General features: G+C 39.4%; 1 protein-coding gene and 1 long non-coding RNA gene across 3 annotated transcripts in view; one reads left to right on the top strand and one right to left on the bottom strand.

The window, feature by feature from the left end:
* The window catches only part of LOC103283379 (lymphocyte antigen 75), a 140,376-nt gene that overhangs the window by 59,309 nt on the left and 58,677 nt on the right, over positions 1-22,390 (top strand). For both annotated transcript variants that reach the window (XM_008138647.3, XM_008138649.3), the window contains exons 22-31: positions 302-407; positions 634-794; positions 3,985-4,114; positions 5,077-5,303; positions 9,752-9,917; positions 11,811-11,978; positions 13,139-13,255; positions 17,647-17,841; positions 19,476-19,702; positions 20,947-21,115. In XM_008138647.3, the coding sequence (XP_008136869.2) occupies positions 302-407; positions 634-794; positions 3,985-4,114; positions 5,077-5,303; positions 9,752-9,917; positions 11,811-11,978; positions 13,139-13,255; positions 17,647-17,841; positions 19,476-19,702; positions 20,947-21,115 (1,666 nt within the window). The remainder of the gene's footprint in view (positions 1-301; positions 408-633; positions 795-3,984; positions 4,115-5,076; positions 5,304-9,751; positions 9,918-11,810; positions 11,979-13,138; positions 13,256-17,646; positions 17,842-19,475; positions 19,703-20,946; positions 21,116-22,390) is intronic.
* The window catches only part of LOC129150690 (uncharacterized), a 41,118-nt gene that overhangs the window by 1,254 nt on the left and 17,474 nt on the right, over positions 1-22,390 (bottom strand). The window lies entirely within an intron of this gene.

Here is a 22,390-nt window from a genome sequence, read left to right as displayed (position 1 = left end):
AACAACCCTCCCCTCACCGGTTTGGCTCAGTGGATAGAGCGTCAGCCTGCGGACTGAAGGGTCCCAGGTTCAATTCCGGTCAAGGGCATGTACCTTGGTTGTGGGCACATTTCCAGTAGGGGTGTGCAGGAGGCAGCTGATCGATGTTTCTAACTCTCTATCCCTCTCCCTTCCTCTCTGTAAAAAATCAATAAAATATTTTTTAAAAATTAGCAACCCTCTAAAAGATGAGACATTTATTTCCTATGTGAGCTTTCCCGTGTCTGGAATCTTATGCTTCATATACGTTCTTTGTTTGCAGTGTTTTCTAAAGCTTAAACCCAAGTCTCTCACGTTTTCTGAAGCAAGCAATACCTGTCACACCTACGGTGGCACCCTTCCTACAGTGCTGAGCCAAAGAGAACAAGGTAGCAGAATTGTTTTGGAAGCATGTTTTATTCTGATCTGGGGGCAACGTTAGTTTTGGGAGGCTGAGGGGAATCTACATAGTGTTTAAATCTTGCTAAACTATTTTTTGTACAGAGTAGGTAAAAGACTATCATGATTGATAAGCAGGAGGTAATCATTGACATTTTTAGTATATTTTTATTTTTAATAAGTCAAATGCTTTTTTTAAAAATCTCTTTCTGACAGATTTTATTACATCGTTGCTTCCGGATATGGAAGATGCTCTATGGATTGGTTTGCGCTGGACAGCCTTTGAAAGAATAACTAAATGGATAGATAACAGAGAGCTGACATACAGTAACTTTCACCCATTCTTGGTTGGTCGGAGGCTAATAATACCAACAAATGTAAGTTTTTTGGAATCAGTAATCTATGTAGCTCTATGAAATTCTCGAGTCTTCCATAAATTATTGGATTAAGAACAAGGGCCTGCCAAAACCGGTTTGGCTCAGTGGATAGAGCGTCGGCCTGCGGACTCAAGGGTCCCAGGTTCGATTCCGGCCAAGGGCATGTACCTTGGTTGCGGGCACATCCCCAGTAGGGGGTGTGCAAGAGGCAGCTGATCGATGTTTCTCTCTCATCGATGTTTCTAACTCTCTATCCCTCTCTCTTCCTCTATGTAAAAAATCAATAAAATATATTAAAAAAAAGAACAAGGGCCTGTTATGTGAGTCCATTTATATGAAATACCCATAAAGTAGATTAGTGGTTGCCAGAGGCTAAAGAGGATGGGAGGATTGAGAGTGATGGTGAAAAGGGTACGGGGTTTCTTTTGGGGGAGGTGAAATGTTCTGAAATTGATTGGAGGGTAATGGTTATACAACTCTGAATATACTAAAGCCTATGGAATTTATGCTTTCAGTGGGTGAATTATATTGTCTATCAATTGTATCTCAATAAGACTGTCACAAGAAGAACAATAATAGCAGTAGCTTCTCTAGCCTTCATGTGTATGCCTTCATTTTTCACAATAGCATCAGATCCACATCCCTTATGTCATGATGATGTAAAACTATCAAGTAGTGAGTTGCAAACAGAAGCAATTATAAATGCTTTACTTAATATTTTGGGATTTAAAGCTGTCAGCTCCAGTCTCCTGAGGCAAAAAGTACAAAATTGGTCATTAATGATCATTTTTCCCTAGGAGCTAAATGTAAAGAAGCAATAAAATGAGATTAGGCATTATATTAACAAAATTTGTGCACTGGGAGAGTGGGGGGGAGGAGGATGTCCCTCAGCCCAGCCTGCACCCTCTCCAATCTGGGACCCCCCCCCCCCCGGGGATGTCTGACTGCCGATTTAGGCCCGATCCCTGCAGGATTGGGCCTAAACCGGCAGTTGGACATTCCTCTCACAATCCTGGAGTGCTGGCTCTCCCGCCTTCCTGCCTGATTGCCCCTAACCACTTCTGCCTGCCAGCCTGATCACCCCCTAACCGCTCCCCTGCCGGCCCGATCACCCCCAACTGCCCTCCCCTGCAGGCCTGGTCACCCCCAACTGCCCTCCCCCTGCCGGCCATCTTGTGGTGGCCATCTTGAGACGTTATGGGGGCAGCCATCTTGTGATGGTGTGAGGGTGTAAGGGCCACCTAGGCTTTTATTAGTATACATAGTTGCCTATATCATGAGATTGCTGCCCACAGCTTCTGTCCTCCCTATTTGCTGGATACAAACCACCTTTTGTACAAAGAGCAAAGATTAAGAAATTAACTTAAAAATTGAATTCTAGAAATACATCCTAGACAATGACTATGTAATCATTTTCCTTAATCCCAGCTAATTATCTAGCATTATTTATTGCATTTATTTCCATTTGTTAAAAGCAGCATAGGCCCAGCCGGAGTGGCTCAGTGGTTGAGAGTCAACCCATGAGCCAGGAGATCATGGTTTGATTTCTGGTCAGGACACATGCCCAGGTTTCGGGCTCAATCCCCAGTAGGGGCTGTGCAGGAGGCAGTGGATCGATGATTCTCATCATTGATATTTCTATCTCTTTTTCCCTCTCCCTTCCTCTCTCTGAAAAAATCAATAAAAACATTTTTTTAAAAGGAGATATAGGTTGCCTTCTTTGTTATACTGTATATGAAGTGTATGTGTATATGAGATATACTCTTATATAGCAACATCACAGATCTAAATATTCTAATTTTGTCATGTTTAAAAATATATAATAGGTCTGGATATCTTTAATTATTTGCCTTTAAGATATTTTTAGCTATTCTTGTCCATTCTTCCAAACTATGATTATTTAGTCAATTTCCATTCAAAACAATTAAATAAAAAAATTCTGAGGACAATCTGACTATTTTAGGGATAATTCACATATGTTTATTACTCTTCTAGTTCAAGAATATAGTATTCAAGTCTTCCTTTATATCTCTCAAGGAAGTTTTTATAGCAGTTGTCTTTGTTACTGCCATTGAGATGGCAGTCTTTTCTTGATTTTCTTACTGATATGTAGGAAAGCTATTGTTTGGGATTTTTATATATTTACTGGAGGCCCAGTGCACGAATTCATGCACGGGTGGGGTTCCTCGGTCTGGCTGGCAGTCGGGACCGATCATGGGGGAGGGACCGTGGGAGGTTGGCCGGCTACAGGAGGTTGGCTGTGGGAGCACACTGACCACTGGGGTCAGCTCTTGCTTTGAGCACCTGCCCCCTGGTGGTCAGTGCATGTCATAGCAACTGGTTGTTCAGTTGACGGGTTGTAACAGTCACTTAGGCTTTTATATATATAGATTTCATAGGCATCCATCTTACTAAAAGCCCTTATTACTTCTCAGAGATTTTCACTAGGTTTCCTTATGTTTCCTAATGAGACAATCATAATTTTCAAATAACAGTTCATGCTTTACTACATATTGTGTAACTACTAGAACCATGGTAAATACCAGGGGTAATAAACACCTTCCTAGACTTGATCTAAACTCTCATGGGCCTATCTGCAGTCTTTCATTGTTATATTATGTATATGATGTTGTCCCTTTGTTTAAGACATATTATTGTATAACTAGCTTATTTTGAATTTTTATTCAGGAATAAGTACTGGGTTTTCTAAAACTTGTTTCCAGCATCTATTAAAATTGTCATGTAGTCTTTCCCATTTAGCCTATTGGCAGTTGGTACAATACATTAATAGATGTTACATTAAACCATCATTATCTTCTCATAAATATCTAGTTGCTAAAAAAAAAAAAAAATCTAGTTGCTCAGAGTGGATTATTATTTTACTATTCTACCAAGTTAGATTTGTTAGGGTTTTATTTGGGAATGTTTTCATCTGTGTTCATAGAGTTTTTTAATGCTATATTGTTAGATCTTTTTTCTGATCATGTGAGCTTCCTTAGATGAACTCCGTAGCTTTCTGCCTTTGTGTTTTGAATTAGGAGTCAGTTTGAGTCACTATCTTTCCCTGGAAGTTTGAAGGAACTACTCACAAAACCACATGATGTTAGAACCCTTTTCAGGGATCATTCTTGCTGGGATCTTCAGACTGTTGGTTTCAAGACTGCTTGTTTCTGTTTGCCTCTTTGTTTAGATTTTTGACGAAGAGTCCCGCTACCACTGTGCCCTGATGCTCAACCACCGAAAGTCACCTTTAACTGGGACGTGGAATTTCACATCCTGCAGTGAACACCACACTCTGTCTCTCTGTCAGAAATACTCAGGTATGGGTTATTATCTAAATAACTGTGGGACTTTATGATGTTAGTTATGTACAGTACTTTTAAACAAAAATCTTATAAATGAATTAAAATTAATTTGTGATCACATAGCTTTCTTAAAATGTCAGCACGACTAAATTCATATTGGTTCAGTGAGTCGGAGTATCTCAAATGGAATGTGATTTTTTTTCAAGTATTATCATTATACTTAATTAAATATCAAAATTAACTATCAGGTGGAATTTGTTATTAGGAATTGTCTAACGATAAGTTATGGTTGAATTTTATTCTCCTTTCTACTCTGGCTTTTTTTTTTTAGATTTTACTTTCTATCCTGGGAAAAGGGGGAGAAAAAACTTAATGTTTTAAATTTAGTTCAATATAAACATTCACAGTTAAATTTAGCACTAAAAAAAGATGTGATTACATTTATAAATGGATCACTATGACTTCTTATAATCCAAATAAAACTAAACTGTATACATAAAAATAGGAATTGTCCATATTTTCAAAGAGATATTTTAAGAGGTATTAAATTGTTTTCATTAATCACAATAAGTTTTTAACACAATTTTTTTAAAAAACTTTGTTATGTAGTGATACTCTCAAGTAAATAATCTATGTACTTCTGAAGAACTGTTTGCTAAATTAATCCCTCTTGTTAAAGCAGTTCAAACAAAGCAAGTATTTGACACCAACCTGAAATGGAAATATTTTCATAAGCTACTTTTGTTTATAGCTTTTCTCCTTCCTAAATCGGGTCAGCTAAAACAGAATTTTCTTCTAATTTTAGAAAACAAATGTTGGGGGTTCATACATTTTGCCTAAGGTATACAGGAAGACATACCTAGCTCTCCCACCCAAAATCTAACATAAACTAATAGATAAGTAATATCTAAAGTACATTAAATGTCCTATGACTCACAGAGTGGGTAGTTTTTGTGTCTTTTTTTTTTTACACACAGACATTGAAGGCAGACAGACTTTACAGAATACTTTAGAGACTGTAAAGTACCTAAATAATCTGTACAAAATAATCCTGAAGACTCTGACGTGGCCCGAGGCTCTGAGGGAATGCCAGAAACATGGCATGCGCCTGGTGAGCATCTCAGACCCGTACCAGCAGGCGTTCCTAACCGTGCAGGCGGTCCTGCGTAACTCCTCCTTGTGGATTGGACTCTCCAGTGAAGATGTAAGTTTTCAGTCCCCACTGCCAGGATCGGGTGATGGACTGCAGCATTTTTTATTATGCACTGTCTCTTATCAGACAAAAAAAAAACAAAAAAAAAACACCCAGAGATCATAAAACCTTACTCCAGTGAATTTCATGAAGTAGATAGTTTTTAGTGGCAGTCATCTTTCCACTGTTGGAAGATCTGGTGCTTTATTGTTTGGATTAAGAAAAAGTTCTAGTGGACCGATGTAGCTGATCGTTTCTTTAATTTATTCCAATGAACAACTGAGCTGGAATCAGGAGCTTCCATGTCTCCTCAAGAGAAGAGAGGGAAAGGATTAAAAAACCAGATGGGGCTGGGTGTGTAGAAGTCCTACGGATGGCGCTGAAGAGTCCTTCCTATCCCTTTTGGAATCAGCAGAATGAAATGAAGACACTCTAAGAAGGGATAGTGTTTTGCCACATCTTAAGCCGTGATTCGGGGTCGATGTCTTGGGTAGTTCCCATTCATTTCATAGCCCAGCAAGGAATGCTCGTCTTCTATCCATTCCCAACACTAAACTGCATACAGGTAGCACAAATGGGAGTATTTATGCTACTGAAGCTTTGGGTTATAATTAATAGAGATTTTCTTTTAAGCTGTAGTATTCCTCTCAGCATTATAGGCCATTTTGTCTCTTTTCTAGGCCTTCTATGCAGTACTTTGATACTCTGCCCACTGAGATGTATTATAAGGATAAGATATAGGGCTGGAGTATAAGGCTACATACATTATGCAGTGCATAGGAGGTGCCATTTACAAAGATTGTAATATGAACGTTGGCCCCTGCGTCTGCACAGTGCATGACTGGTGAAGCCCTAGTTAGATAAAAGTCACCTAGACCCATATTCCTAAACTACTCTCAGAGAGAGGGTAATGGGCAGAGTAGGAGAGAAAGTCCATTGCCTTATGAAGCAAACCTAAGTTATGTATACCTTAGGATGATCTCAGTATATCAAGATGGCTGCTTGGAGAAAATGTGATCGAAGACAATTCAGTCCTAGCATAAACCCAGAGCTGAACTGGAGAATAGACTCAGAAGTAACCTTATCTTTGGCAAACTATGGATTCATTACCACCAGCAGTTACCAGACACTCATTTAAAAGAAGCAGTATTTAGAAATTGCTTGAAGAAGAGTTTCTCCAAGACTCTAGATATTTTATTTTATCTTATTTTATTTCTCCTCACCTAAGGATTTTTTTCCTACTGATTTTTAGAGAGAGTGGATGGGAGGGAGGGAGGGAGGGAGAGAAAGAAAGAGAGAGAGAGAGTGAGAGAGAGAGAGAAACATCTATGTGTCTGGTTGCCTCCACACACATCCTGACCAGGGCCAGGCTCGAACCTGTAACCCAGGTACAAGCCCTTGACCAGGAAAAGAACCTTTGGTGTGCAGGCCAACACTCTAACCACTGAGAACACCGACCAGGGCAAGACTGGATATTTTATATATTTTTTTTAAATGTGTTTTTATTGATTTTAAAGGGAGAGGGAGAGAGAGAGAGATAGAAACATTGATGAGAAACATTGATCGGCTGCCTCCTGCCCGCCCCCTACTGGTTATCGAGCCCGAAACCCAGGCATGTGCCCTGATTGGGAATTGAACCGGTGACCTCCTGGTGCATGGGATGACACTCAATTCATTGAGCCACACCTGCTGGGCTGGATATTTTAAAATGTAGCCCCAAGTCAAGCCAGATCATGGGCTTGAACTGCTTTCCCAGACCTCACAGCATCATTTTCTTCATAACATTGCCTTACTTTCTCTTTGGTGTTTGTTACCATATAAAACCCATCCCTGTGTCTCTTGTGAGGCTAATAATAAGTTATTATATTTTCTGGTTTCAATCACCTTAAACTTCTGAAACAAAAGCAATATTGTCACTATGGAAAATTTATAAAGTTATAGTAAATTAAAAGAAAATATTTAAATCAACTGTAATCCCAGTGCCTAGTGATAAATATGGTTTATTCATTGGGTATATATCCTTCAAGTTATTTTTATATGTACATGTATTTATTTTTAAGATAATTTGGATCATATTGTTTTGTAGCTTCCCCCCACCCCACCCCCCGTAATGATTTGGGTCTTGTTTCTTATACTGTTTTTCAATCTTTACCTATGTTTCTCTGTGCCCCTATTACTGTTTATTTTAACTAATTCCATGTAGCTGTTTAGTATGTATCTTCATAAAGATGCCTTAAATCTTTGGGACAGGGCAGGGTATAAATAAATAAAACTTTACATTGAAAGCAATGTGAAGGTATTGAAAGATTTTAAACGTGGTAACAACAATATCAGATTTTTAGTTAGGAAAAATTAATTCTGGGAGGTGGGGGAGGAAGTGAGTAATCTAGAGATAAGAGACTAGTTAGAGTTTCTTGTAGAAATTCATGCAGAAAATGCTGTTGGCCTTACCTAAGGCATGTTTGCAGCATCCGCAGTGCAGCAGTTCTGGGAAATGTAAAATCCAGAGTGTGACTGTGGCAGTAGGTCACTGGAGTCTGTGGCAGTAAAAGTACGTAGAAGTAGAGAGTGTCAAGACAACTTGGGAACTGGGAGAATCACCCACGTGAACATAGATTTCCTAAGTCAGTGGGAGGGCCAGGGGTTGGAACAAGGCCTGGGGCACCCCCTTAGTGAATGTCAGCAAGGAGCAGATGGGCCAGATCCATAGTGAATGTCAGAGAGAGACAAGGAATCTGGAAGTTGGCAGTGGTTAAGAGGGGCATAAACCTCAAAGGAAATGACTGAAGGAGATAAAAATACCTACTACCCCATTCTCATGGCCCTATGGGATTTGAAAATGGAAAAACAAACAGCCTTCCCTTGTGAGTGCTGGAAGGAAATTAACTTCTTTTAAAAAACAGGTCAAGAATTTAGTAAACAGAGCCCCGCTGGCGTGGCTCAGTGGTTGAGCATCGACCTAGGAACCAGAAGGTCACGGTTCTCGGTCAGGACACCTGCATGCAGGAGGCAGCCAAAGAATGATTCTCTTTCATCATTGATGTTTCTACCTCTCTCCCTCTCCCTTCCTCTCTGAAATCAATAATAAAAGTGTATTTTTTAAAAAGAATTCAGTAACAGCTAAGGATAGTCTTAATAAAGAGATTTAGTACTCATTAAAGAGATGGAGTGTGTGAGATGATTAACCTATGAGGAATACAAGTTCCAGAGGCCCAGGACCTGGGTTAGTTGGGAGTATAGCAAGGGGGTGGAATCCAGGGTCATACGAGTATAGTCACGTGGCCAGAGGGCTACATCTGAAGCCACATGGCCTGGGGGTTAACTGAGCACAAGTGACAACTGAAACTCTGGTGGAGAACAGCTCAGAGTGAAACATTGGTGATGTTGAGGCTTGACCTTATTTGCTATTATGGGTTCACTAAGGAGACTGTGTGTGGCCTTTGCCCGGTATTCCAAATAAGCCAGGGATACAAAATTAACCTTGGGCCTCAGGAAAGCCTCGCTCCTTGAGTCACTGTGTGAGGCCTCAGACAGAACTGTATCCCACAATCCATCTCCTAGTCCAGTGGTCGGCAAACTCATTAGTCAACAGAGCCAAATATCAACAGTACAACGATTGAAATTTCTTTTGAGAGACACATTTTTTAAACTTAAACTTCTTCTAACGCCACTTCTTCAAAATAGACTCGCCCAGGCCATGGTATTTTGTGGAAGAGCCACACTCGGGCCAAAGAGCCGCATGTGGCTTGCGAGCTGCAGTTTGCCGACCACGGGGTTAGGAGGAAGGGAGCTAACATGTATGTAGCTTTCTGTGTGTACCAGCTAGCCACTGAGTCAGGTGTTTTACACGTGTTGTGCCATTAATTCCACCCAGGAGGTTCAGTGTCACATCCATTTAATAGCTGAGGGGATGGAAACTTGGCGAGGTAAACTCACAATCAAGAACTAATAAGTGACCAAACCAGAATTCAAAACCAGGTGTGCTTCGCCCTGAAGCCCATGTTCTCTCCACGACTACATGTTGTCTCTAACTTTATCAGTGCCTAACAGGGGTCTTCACTCCACTTTAGCTTTCTGATTTCCAACAACCAACAATGCCAATGATGTGTGAGGCAGCATAGTGTAATCATTCAGACCATGGACGCCAGGACCTGCCAATCTGGACTAGAATAGCAGCCCTGCAGTTTATGTTCCACGTGACTTTGCGCACTCTACATGCCTTCAGTGTCCTCATCGGTAAAATAGGCTTATTAGTGCCTATCTCATATGGTTATGAGGATTAAATAAGTTAACATTTGCAAAGCACTTAGAACAGTCCTGGGCACATAGTAAGTGCTATGTGAGTGTGTGTTAAATACAAGATAACATTAAAAGTCATTAAATGGACCATGAGGGCCAAAACAATACAAAAGGGATTACATGAAGTATTGCCACTTGAAATGTGTTTTCGTTCTTTGCAGGATGAACTCAACTACGTTTGGTCAGATGGGAAACATCTTCAGTTTAGTCGCTGGGCTAAAAACAATGAGCAGCTGGAGGACTGTGTGTTTTTAGACACGGATGGATTCTGGAAAACGTCGGAATGCGATGACCACCAACCGGGTGCTATTTGCTACTATCCAGGAAGTATGCTAAATTCAGATATTTTATTTCTCAAATTACTATTAATCTCACGAAGGGTGTGGTTTTGTAAAATCTGGTTTTGAAATTCTAAGAAAATTACAATCATGTTCTTATTTTTTAAAATACATTTTTATTGATTTCAGAGAGGAAGAGAGGGGGAGAGAAAGATAGAAACATCAGTGATCAGAGAGAATCATTGATTGGCTGTCTCCTGCATGTCCCACACTGGGGATCAAGCCCACAACCCCAGGCATGTGCCCTGACCGGGAATTGAACCGTGACCTCCTGGTTCATGGGTCGACGCTCAACCACTGAGCCACGCCGACTGGGCACAGTCATGCTCTTTTAACAACAAAATTTGTGAAAATATGTATTCAAAAATACAATATATTAAATATTCTGTCATTAATTTTTTTAATTTAGACATGTTTTATCTTTATCAGCTGACAATGGTAATTGTCCTTTTAATTTTAAATCCCCATTGGCCTTATTTGCATATGTTTGCTGTTTATAGTCTTATAGAAAATTGTATATTTGTGGGAATCCTTTCACAATTTGTATTATCAGCTACAATTTCTTCTATGACTCACTATTAACATTCATTTGGTTGTAAGTAACAGCCACCAGCTCAAGCTAGTTTTAAACCAAAAGAAGAATTTTAGATCCTCAAAAAATGGGATAGAGCTAAGGCTTGTGAGGAATGGAAATCAGAAGCTGATGCCATCCTCTACCTGTCCTTTCTGCTTCTCTCTGTGGGCCTGCGCTCCTCTCTTTACCTGCTCTCTGCTTCTCTGTGCACTTGGTGACCCATGGCGGCTCTGCAGCTCTCACCTGCACCCGTCACTGGAGGTGACTGTCCCTGAATACCACTTTTCAGTTTCTTAGAGGGAGTCTGAAGGACTTGGCTGAGTCAGGTATGCAATCTCTAGCTCACTCAGAGGAAAGTGGTCTTGCAATGGCCAGGGGTCCCCAAGTGGGTTTGGGGCACAAAAAAGACACTCCTTCTCAGACGGAGGGACTGGTTATAAGCTGGGAGAGACTGGCAGGCCTCTCTACTGCACACCCACGCAGTTCCATGGGCTTTGAGTAGAGCATGTCTACACTTGCATCTTCTTGGATGGATGGCCTTTCCACAGAATGGGGCGGGGGGTGGGGGTGGGGGGGGGAGCCGTAATTAGATTTTCTAGATGTCAGGTTTTAAACTATTTCTGTTTGCTTTTGTTAAAGCAATAACTTACTTAATACATCACATATTTCATTAAATGTTCCTTTAAAATTAGAAAAGATATCAGTAACCAGACACTTGAAGATGAACTCTCAAAGTTATAGTTAAGTGCCTTTTATTATGTTTGTATAGTTTCTGTGAGGCGGCCTTTTGTATTTGAAGTTTGGAGGTGGAGGAAGACAGAAACTACAGTTAACCTCATTTTTTACATTCTTCCACTCACTCCACAGCCGGGGAAAGAAAATTACTGCGTTAAATAATTTCTTTCCTAAAGAAAGCCAGTTTGGCCGAAACCGGTTTGGCTCAGTGGATAGAGCGTCGGCCTGCGGACTGAAAGGTCCCAGGTTCGATTCCGGTCAAGGGCATGTACCTTGGTTGCGGGCACATCCCCAGTAGGGGGTGTGCAGGAGGCAGCTGATCGATGTTTCTCTCTCATCGATGTTTCTAACTCTCTATCCCTCTTCCTTCCTCTCTGTAAAAAATCAATAAAATATATTTTAAGAAAGCCAGTTTGGAGGTCACATTATATTGAATGTAAACAGAACAAGCATCACCAGGCTAGTATTTCTTGGCTTCCTGAATATTTCCTACTCATCAAGTCCAATTACTATACACAGGATTTAGCACTTATATCTGAAATTAGTATTCATACCATTAATTTTTTTTTCTAGATGAGACTAAGAAAGAGGTCAAGCCAGTTAACAGTGTTCGTTGTCCATCTCCTGTTTTAAATACTCCATGGATACCATTTCAGAACTATTGCTACAATTTCTTGGTAGCAAAGAATAGATACAAGGCAGTAACAAAAGATGATGTTCATTCTAGATGCCAAAAACTGAGTAAGTATATTATATGGGCATTATATATTGCATTATGCTCATTTTTTAAAATCTTGCCTGTGTTATAAATATTTCTAATTAGCACTAGTAACAAGATCTCAAAAATACTCATCTTCTAATTTCTACATTAATTTGTTTTTAATTAAAATGGAAGGTACAGCAGTTACCTCTTTCTTTATCCATTCATCAGAGAACTCTGGCTTTACAGGTGTAAACAAAATGGGTTCTACTTCACAAGGGAAAGAAATATCACTACATAGAGGGGACTCTGGGCAAAATGAAAAGTTCATTTGAGTGATCAGAAGCTTAGATAAGCCACAAAGAAGCTGCTCTGCTTTAAAAAAACGCATACATATTTCACACTTTGAAGACTTTTCAGATATTTCCTATGCGATCCACTGAGGATTTGGAACTTCTGAACAAGGGACCTATGAATTTTGCGGAAAGTGCCTATGGGAAATATCAAGCCATTACCCTCCCCCCCCCAAAGTCTGCTCTGTTGAACACTGGTCTTGAGAGGTGTTCTACACAAGAGGATGTTTAGAAAAAGAACAAGGTTAAGAAACACCATCGCTTCCTGTTACAGATGATCAAATGTGCATTTGCATATATTGTAAGAAATACTGGCTAAATGAACTAGTTGATTTGTTTACCAAGTGTTTGCAAAGTTTTTATCCACGTAGCTCTTTTCTGAGGAACTCCTATTAATTCCCTGAGGAACACACTATGGGAAACAAAAACTTTTTTTAACCCTAATTTAAGAGTGATCGCTAAGACAAAGGAAGCTCTATCTTAGAACACATCCAAGAGGTTTTATTTATTATAGTCTTTGACAATGTATCATAAATACAGGTGGAATTGTACCAACCCAAAATAAGCTTTAAATGGGAAAAGGTGAAGTGAATTAGTTTTAAATACTCTACTCATCTACTAGATTGTCACTGGTCTATAAGACCTTATTTATCATCAAAATGTTTTAAAACTTCTTAACCTATTCATTTTAGTACAACGAGACAGTTTTAATTGACATGTCTTTCTTATTTTCTGCTATTGTTTAAGTTTAGGGGTATATTAAACTTGGAAATAACATTTTCTAAATCAAATAAAGTGTTCTAGATAAATTATTGTTTAAATTATTGACTATTTTTTTTATTTAACAGATCCAAAATCACATATTCTGAGTATTCGAGATGAAAAAGAGAATAACTTTGTTCTTGAGCAACTTCTGCACTTTAATTATATGGCGTCATGGGTCATGTTAGGTCTAATTTATGAAAGTAAGTTGTAAATCTGATTTTCTCTATTTATATTTATACTTTTTATAAACTACTTGTTTATCAAGCTATAAAAGCATACCAGTAGTTCTTTAAAGTATATGTTTATTAATATACAAAATTATCATTAATGCACTAAGCATAACATATCAATATGAAACATTTTTTTATGTCTCTGCTATTAAAATGTCTTTACCACCAAGCTTAGAGTTAAATGGTGAAAAATAAATTTTTCTCTACTTTCCCTCCTAGCAGTTCCAGACTAAAAGTGATCACATTTCCATATATATCTCCAGTACTTACTTTGTATCTGTACTGTGTATGTGGGATGCGTGAGAACAGAATTACACTTCTGCTAATGTTGCACCTGTGGTTTTATAGCATTGGCTTGGGGTACACATTAGGAAAATCAGATACATAGATTGACAACAGGATAGACTATTTGACATTGGGTGTAAATACCACAAATCCAAGTTAATTGCTACAAAATTTTGTAAAGCACAGATTCTAATAATAGGTTCATTATGATCAATTTAGAAAGATACTCAACTAGAGATGTTCTTAAAATCATAAAAGTTTTGGAATTAGAAAAAAGAAAATCACTCTCTGGGCATAAAGCATCAAAAAGTATGCATTTATTCAAAAACAGGCCATAATAAGGGGCACAGGACAATGATAGTCAGAGGTGGGGTAGGAAAAGAAACTAAATTACTCAAATCTGACCATTTAAAAATAGCCTTCTCTTTGCTATCTAACTTGTCTTTCTTAGAATGAGTTGCAAAGGCATTTCTTAAATGTTTATGGCTTGCAAATTAGTTAACGAAAATTAAGCTATCAAGCAATTGGTAAGATCTGGGTTGCCAGTTGAAGATGAGTTCATCATACTAGGACATAGTTGCCCAAGTCTTTTTTTCAATGACACTTGAATACCCTTAAATTTAGAAATGGGCAGGTGCGGGACGGGGGGGGGGGGGGGGGGACGGGGGTGTGTCAGAGGAAACTAGATGGAAAGTTCTCAGGCTTTATCTGAAAGTGACTGAGAAAATAGTGAACTTATGGAGCAGCAGAGACCACACCCAGGATATAGTTCGAGATTTCAATTGCACCCTCTGATGTATTTTGTTAATTGTATTATCACAAACAACTGAATATGTATTCTCTATTCTGAAAAGCATTTTCGGATCTCTAGACTTTCTTTTAATCATCCTAAAATTTTTAATAAAATGTCTGAGTAACAAAATTCCTATTAAAATATGTAGCCATATGAGCAACATGTAGAGAGATGTTTCAAGCAAATTTTGTTTAAATCTAATTCTTTTATACCCATAGATTTTTTTATCACCTTGATACACTTAAATAATATTGAACTGTATGCCACCCATACAAAGGATTTTGTTTTGTTTTTTAAAATTCTGAACTTTTCAAATTTAAGGCCATGAATAGACATTGCTAAGAGAAGCCACATGTCAACTGAAAGATACTTCAAATGAAAACGTGACCTTTTTGTATAGCAACTTCCGAAATACACCTTTGCCCATTGTGTCGGTCAGGAAATTGTAACTTTAACATTTGGGGAGAGGGAAAGAGGGACTAGGATACATGAGGTAATACAAAGCAGCAATAAAGAACAAAATCATATGTACAGAACTGCTAGTGTTACATTGCTGCAGGGAGATGGTGATCACTGAAAGGTACAAACAGCCAGACAACCAGGATTATGTGTAGGTAGTAATGACATCACTCCTCATACCAATTCATAATTTCAGTAGGCCTAGCAGTTTGTTTTTCCAAAAACTTTATTGAGATATAGTCACATCCATATGATTTAGCCATTTAAGGTATATAATTTAACTAGAGACCCGTTGCACAAAGATTCGTGCAATAGGCCTTCCTTCACCTGGCTGCCGGCACCGGTTTTCCTCTGGCACCCAGGACCCAGGCCTTCGCTCCGGCCGCAGCGAGGCTTGGCTTCTCCACTCCAGCTGCAGTGGAGAAGCCAAGCCTCTTCAGTCTTCAGTTATCTTCAGTCTTCAGTCTTCAGTCTTCAGTCTTTGCTCAGTGTCTGCATATGCAAATTAATTATTCATCTGTTTATCAGTTCGTGGGCATTTAAGTTGTTTTCACCTTTTTGGTTATTGTGAGTAATGCTGCCATAAACACTCATATACAAGTTTTTGTGGATGTATGTTTTCATTTCTCTTGGACATATACTTGGTCTGGAATTGTTGGATTTGTTTAATCCTTTGAAGAACTGACAGTTTTTCCAAAGCTGCTGTACCGTTTTCCATCAAGGGTTCCAATTTCTCCCCTATCTACGCCAACCCTTGTGGGCAGTTTTTGTTTGTTTGTTGTCTTTTTTATTATAGCCATCCAAGTGAGTCTGAGTGATTTATCATGAGGTTTAAATTTTATTTATCTGATGATTGAAACTATTCAGCATTGTTTCATGTATTCATTGGCAATTTGTACGTCATCTTTGGAGAAATCTCTGTTCCGACCCTTTGCCCATTTTTTTATATTATTTGTCCTTTTTATTGTTGAATTTTAAGTATTCTTTCTATATTCTGGATAGAAGTCCCTTGTCGAATAAATGACTTGCAAGTATTTTCTTCCATCACTTTCTTGATAGTATAATTTGTAGCACAAAATTTTTAATTCTAATGAAGTCCAACTTATGTATATTTTTCTTTTATCACTTGTGCATATCTAAGAGGGCTTTGCCTACCCTAGGGTCATAAAGATGTTCTCCTATGTTTTCTTCTAAGAGTTTTATAGTTTTGGCTCTTAGATCTGTGATCTATTTTTTTGTTTGTTTGTTTGTTTGTTTCTTTTGTTTTTTTTGTTTTTTTTTAATTTCTTTATTGATTAAGGTGTCACATATTTGTCCTCATCCCCCCCTTCCCATCCCACACCCCTCCCCACGGATGCCCCATCTCCCTGTTGAACTTAACCGTTGGATAGGCTCATATGCATGCACACAAGTCCTTTGGTTGATCTCTCCCCCCTCCTCCCAACCTCCCCTATCCTCCCTCTGAGGCCTGATAGTCCGATCGATGCCTCCTTGTTTCTGGTTCTGTTCTTGTTCCTCAGTCTATGTTGTTCATCATTTCCCCTAGATGAGCGAGATCATATGTCACTAGATATATACTTATAAGAACTGAATGTGAGACGAGCAATAATAGTTATGCTGACAGGCAAATGAATCAGTCTGTAGTGAGTTTCTTTCTGGACCAACAGTTCTTTGAGACCCAATTTCAATGTCCACCAGTTCCTTATGTGTACATGTCAGCACTGACCCCTCAGCTCTGGATGGTGGACAAATGGTGGTAACGGAGGTCCGACTTCCTCTGGTTTGGTCTCGGCCGGACCCAGGGGCACAGCTTCACCCGGACTAAGGGGAACGTGGCCTCACCCAGACCCAAGGGGCGCGTGGCCTCACCCGGGCCCGGGACCCAGCCTCACCTGGATGGATCCAGGGGCACACAGCCTCACCCGGACCCAGGATCCGGCTTCACCCGTACCCAAGGGCGCAAGGCCTCACCCGGACCCAGGGGCACATGGCCTCACCCGGGCCCAGGGACCCAGCCTCATCCGGGCCCAGTGGCGCGTGGTCTCACCCGGACCCAGGGGCGCGTGGCCTCACCCGGACCCAGGGACCCAGCCTCACCCGGGACCAGGGGCGCAAGGCCTCACCTGGACCCAGGGGCGCGTGGCCTCTCCCAGACCCAGGGCGCATGGCCTCACAAGGACCTAGATGCGAGAGGCCTCACCCGGATCCAGGGACACATGGCCTCACCCGGACCCAGGGGCGCGTGGCCTCACCCGGACCTGGGACCCAGCCTCACCCAATGTGATCTATTTTGAGTTAATTTTGTATATGGTGAAAAGAAAGGGTCCAACCTCATTTTTTTATTTTTATACATAGATATCCTATTCTCCCAGAAACTATTCGCCATTGAATTTGTCTTGGCACTCTTGTCAAAAACCAGTTGACATAATTGTGCACAATTGTGTATGATTTCGGTCCAGAGAAGGGATTTGTCACTAGTCTTATAATAAATTATTTTTTTATAAAATAGTTACATTCATTTTCATTGCAGTCAAACATATATGTAGGAAAAAATGAATATTTGATGAAAGATAACAACATGTAAAGTTATTGCAGGATGGTGGAATTATAAGTAAATTTTTATTTTCATGTCTATAACTTGTACTTTCAACATTGAAAATAAGTATGACTCACTGTTATAATTATTTCAGAGAGATGCACATAATCATATAACCTTTTAGGAAGTAAAGAAGAAAGAAAAGTTAAGATTGAAATATTAACCTCATAACTGTAATTCAAGTATTGATTTAATCTCTAAGCATAGAAAAAAATGTTTCTTCTCTAGATAATTCTCTCATGTGGTCTGATGAGACCATGCTGTCCTATACACACTGGAGAGCGGGAAGACCAGCTATAAAAAATGGCCGTTTTTTTGCTGGCTTGAGTACTGATGGCTTCTGGGATATCCATACCTTTGATGCTGTTGAAGAAATACATTCCTTTCATCAGCACAGCATTCTTGCTTGCAAAATTGAAATGGGTGAGTGTGCTAATGCAGAGTTTCCACTCCAGGGAAAGAGAATATAAAGCCATTAGCTCCCCTGGTGGGAACCTTGTAATTGTATTTTCTGAGTGCTTCCTCTGGATTCCGTCCCATGAGAGGTGCTACAGAGGTAACCTTGACAGTTTTGCAGAGCACCGGTCATATGTTTTGTACCGTGTCCCTCATTCTTTCCTCATGATTAAACTGGGGTTATGGTTTTGGAGTTTAGTGAAAAACCACAGAAGTAGTGTCATTCTCATATCACATGAAGGGTATGCTATCAACACGATTATCACTACTGATTTTAATCTTGGTCACCTGGCTCTAGGTAATGTTTTCAGACTTTCCCACTGCAAAGTTACTCTTTTTCCCCTTCCCACAACATACTCTTTGTTAGGAAGGCACTGTACTCAGTCCACATTTACTCAGTGGAGAGTTACTCTCCACCTTCCTGAAGGGGGTGGTATCTACATACTTTATTTGGAATTTGACCACACAGGAGGTTTTTTCTATTCTTCAACATTTTAAAATCTACTGTCATTTAATAAGTCAGTCAAAGAAAAAAAATACTATATGATTTCACTTGTATGTGGAATCCAAAGAATAATATAAATGAACAAGGAAAACAGAAACAGACCCATAGACTCAGAGAACAGACTGATGGTTGCCAGAGGGAAGCGAGGTGGAGGACTGAGTGAAAAAGATGAAGGGATTGAGAAGTACAGATGGGTAGTTACAAAACAGTCATGGGGATGTAAAGTACAGTGTAGGGAATATAGTCAGTAATATTCTAATAACTATGTGGCTCCAGGTGGATACTGGAAATACCAGAGGGAACACTTTGTAAAGTATACGATTGTCTAATCACTATGCTGTACACCTGAAACTAATACAAAATAATACTGAATGTAAACTGTAATTGAAAAAAAATCATTCAGTCATTTATTGATATCAGTATGGGCTCATGGTTACATGTCATACTGGGAATATAATCCGATTCACTATACTACTTAATCTTTTGACCAGATTGTCCCAGCTCTGGACATTGGACACTCTTTCACTTGGTATCTGTGTCCCTTTGAAATACCCTCATCAATGTGGTTGTTGTTGTTGTTGTTGTTGTTTGTTTGTTTTCAGCTTACTTTCTGGTTACCTCATTTCTTTTCAGTCCTAATTTCACCTAGCCTAACGTCTGGAGACCTAATTTTTCCAGCAGGCTTTATGACTCTCTTAATTCAGAGGAATGTCTCCTTCTCTAGTAGTTACACACATTCTAGCAGGTAATTGTTTTGCCCTGATTGGAGGTGTTGTTGTTTTCTGTCCACAAGTAATATGTGAGCTCCTTCAATGAAAGACGATGTTTATGCCGTTTTCTTAATCAGCCAGACTACTGTCATATTTAAGGACCTGTTAGATGTGCCGGGGGAAGAAGAAAAATGAAGTATGCATTTGACCTTCCTTCCTAATAAGCAACCCAGTTTTATTTAACTTTTGAAGTAATTGTATGACCTGTCATATGTATGTAAAATACCCCACATATGTATTTTACTTTTAATATTTATTAAATAGATTGGGTGACATTGGCCAACAGTTAAATTTAATCATGAACACTTTTCATTTAAATATTTTAGTTGACTACAAGGAAGCATATAATACTACTCTGCCACGGTTTATTCCATTTGAAGATGGCATTTACAGTGTCATTCAAAAAACAGTGACATGGTATGAAGCAGTAAACATGTGCTCTCAGAGTGGAGGTCATTTGGCAAGTGTCCATGACCCAAAGGGCCAGCTCTTCCTGGAAGATATCGCAAAGCGGGATGGATTTCCACTGTGGGTTGGGCTCTCAAGTCATGACGTGAGTATTGCTGTGTTGTCCAGAAATTTCCCACATTTGTTAGATGTTTGGCAATGTGAACATAAAATATCAATGCGAAGTATAGCACCAGATTAAGTCCTGGGACTCAGTTAGCATAGCATACATAGTGCTTTCTCGCCTTTCCACAATATAGAACAAATTGAAAATTATGTCTGTAGGGTGCACTGCAGCCTGTGGCCGGGACTGCCGTGGCCCTCAACACTGCCCGGGCCCAGCAGATGAGTAACACAACAACACCTCTCTGATCTGTTTGGGGGAGACCAATTGAAAAGCTGGTGAAAAGGAAAGAGTACAGAATCAGAAAAGCCCGAGTTCCACACTGGTGGCAGATCTTCCATTTGCATATTGGGTGATCGTGGGCAAGATAGTTGACATTTGCAAGCTTATTTCCTCATCTGTAAGATTTTGGAGTGATAATTATTTTCCTTAATCTAGGATTATAATGACGATTGCCAAGTTAAATTCTTAACATTAGGACTAGTAAACATATATACTTTTGCCACTTTCCCCCTAGAAATTAGCACTATTTGAGAGTAATCTTCTACTAGTAAACACGTCTTTTGTGCCACTATTTGAGTTCTATTAATTATTATATTCATGTAGCTACAATAATGTCTAGTATACAAAAAAAAATAGCCATCTATTTAAATTAGAATTGAAGGCCTAGTGTAAATAATCTTTAGGACAATGGGGAAAATAAAATAAAGGATGGTGAATTAGGATTATAGAATCAAGGAAAAATCAAAAGTAATCTTGGGAAGTAGTTTTCTCTTCCAGTCCCCTGCTGATTACTGGCTTCTGTAATATGAAAAAGGATGTAGCCAGAGACACAAACCACAAAACTGTAAAACATAAAAAACAATATTTAAGATAATATCAATGCTGGAATTGTAAATCTGTAATTGTGATAAGTGGAAACCATTTACACATCGTTTTATTTCAAGTGTTATATAAACTCGTCCTTAAACAGAATAAATCTAAAGATAGAGTATAAAAACTGACTCTAAATTTAAAATCCTACTTAAATTGTGCCAGAGCAAATATCTCAGATCAGTGCATCAAAAGTAAATCCCTGATTTTACAAATAGGTCCAGACCTACAACATTTGCAAGCAAATAATTAATGCTCCACTTCAACATTTCTTAAAGTATATATGTTCTTGTTTATGTTCTTTTTGAACTCATCCATCTAGATTCAGGTTGTCTCTATCATTCTTAAAACAGGGCACAGAATCGAATTTTGAGTGGTCTGATGGCAGTGCGTTTGACTACAAGCCATGGAAAGATAAACAGTCTCCTGGGAATTGTGTTCTCGTGGATCCAAAAGGAATTTGGAAACATGACGAATGCAACTCTCGTAGAGATGGTGCTATTTGCTATAAATCTACAAAATGTAAGACTTGATTTCAAATAACTGTGTATTTACTAAAATATAATGCTTGTTTTATACATTTGATTAAGTACTCAAAGGAATTTTTAGAGATTTTTAAATGAGGTTTATTCACAAGTCCTCCAAAGATAATTTTGATACTTTGTAAAGAGAAATAAATACAATATACCCGGTCAGGGAATTTGTTCTCATAGATACTCGGTAGTTCCATCACTAGGGAAGTTTTAACTCTAGAATTTGTGAGCTTCAGTTTCACTTAGCAGTGTTTTCAAAGACTGGGATTCTTCTTTGAAAGAAGTGTCCCACAGCATGTATCTTGGGGAAATGCTTTAGGTGGCCTACCATATTGATTGATGGCTGTGAGAGTCTCTGTGGTCAGGAAGTCTGTTGCATGTTGTGTAACTAAGCATTTTCCAAACTTATATGATCCTTAAAATTGAGAAAAGAGCCCCTTCCATCAGGGGCTGTACTTGAGATCATTTCTGATGGGTAGAGCGTGAGCCTTGGGGACGAGCGCAAGAACCCAGACCACCAGGAGCTGCAGAGGCGTGCTGGGCGGCCAGGGCCTGCTGCGGGATTGGTCTCTGAAGCTTCTGGTTCTCATTGCTGGCCCTTGCAGAAAAAATAAGTGCAAGAGTTGGAAGTAAAACTCCATGAATAGCAGTAAAGAAAGAAACCGTTTGCAGCCTAAGACGGCCCAGATGCAGACTGGATAGAAACGAGTGGACTTTGAAGATAAGGTATTTCCAAGGGTTCCTAGTAGTTTTAAAGCCAAGTAATTCAGGAAGGTCCACCAGTCTTAGCCATGCATTGGGAGCCAATGTTCAATATGTTTTGCATCTAATGAAGCAACGCAGATCATTGTCTTGTGCAACAATGGAGTCGTCGGCAGTTTATTTTTGAAAAAGCAACTATTTTCACAAGGTGGTAAAAGGAAGCACTTGCTAGTAATGTCTCTCTCCATCAGCAGCGTTAATGTAGACCTGTTACAAGTCCTGCAGACTTTACAGATGGACTTGGCAATGACCTTTGATCACCAGTCACTAGGAAACTTATCCAGGAGTTATCAACTGTCAAACTGAAGGGAGACTTAGAGCTCAAACCAAGAGCGTTCATGGAAAGAATGGAGGCAAAGGCCAATCAAATAACTAAAGTTCAAAAAAGATCAAGCCCAGCTAGAGAAACAGAAGATAGAGAAACAGAAGAAGGAATTAAGAACAGTCAGAACATCTCTTGATGAAGAAGGAAACAGCAGCAGCCATTCTTCTGGAACCACTG

This window comes from Eptesicus fuscus, chromosome 11 (assembly GCF_027574615.1).
Source record: "Eptesicus fuscus isolate TK198812 chromosome 11, DD_ASM_mEF_20220401, whole genome shotgun sequence".
Lineage (NCBI taxonomy): Eukaryota > Metazoa > Chordata > Mammalia > Chiroptera > Vespertilionidae > Eptesicus > Eptesicus fuscus.
This window is presented reverse-complemented; position numbering and strand designations above follow the sequence as displayed.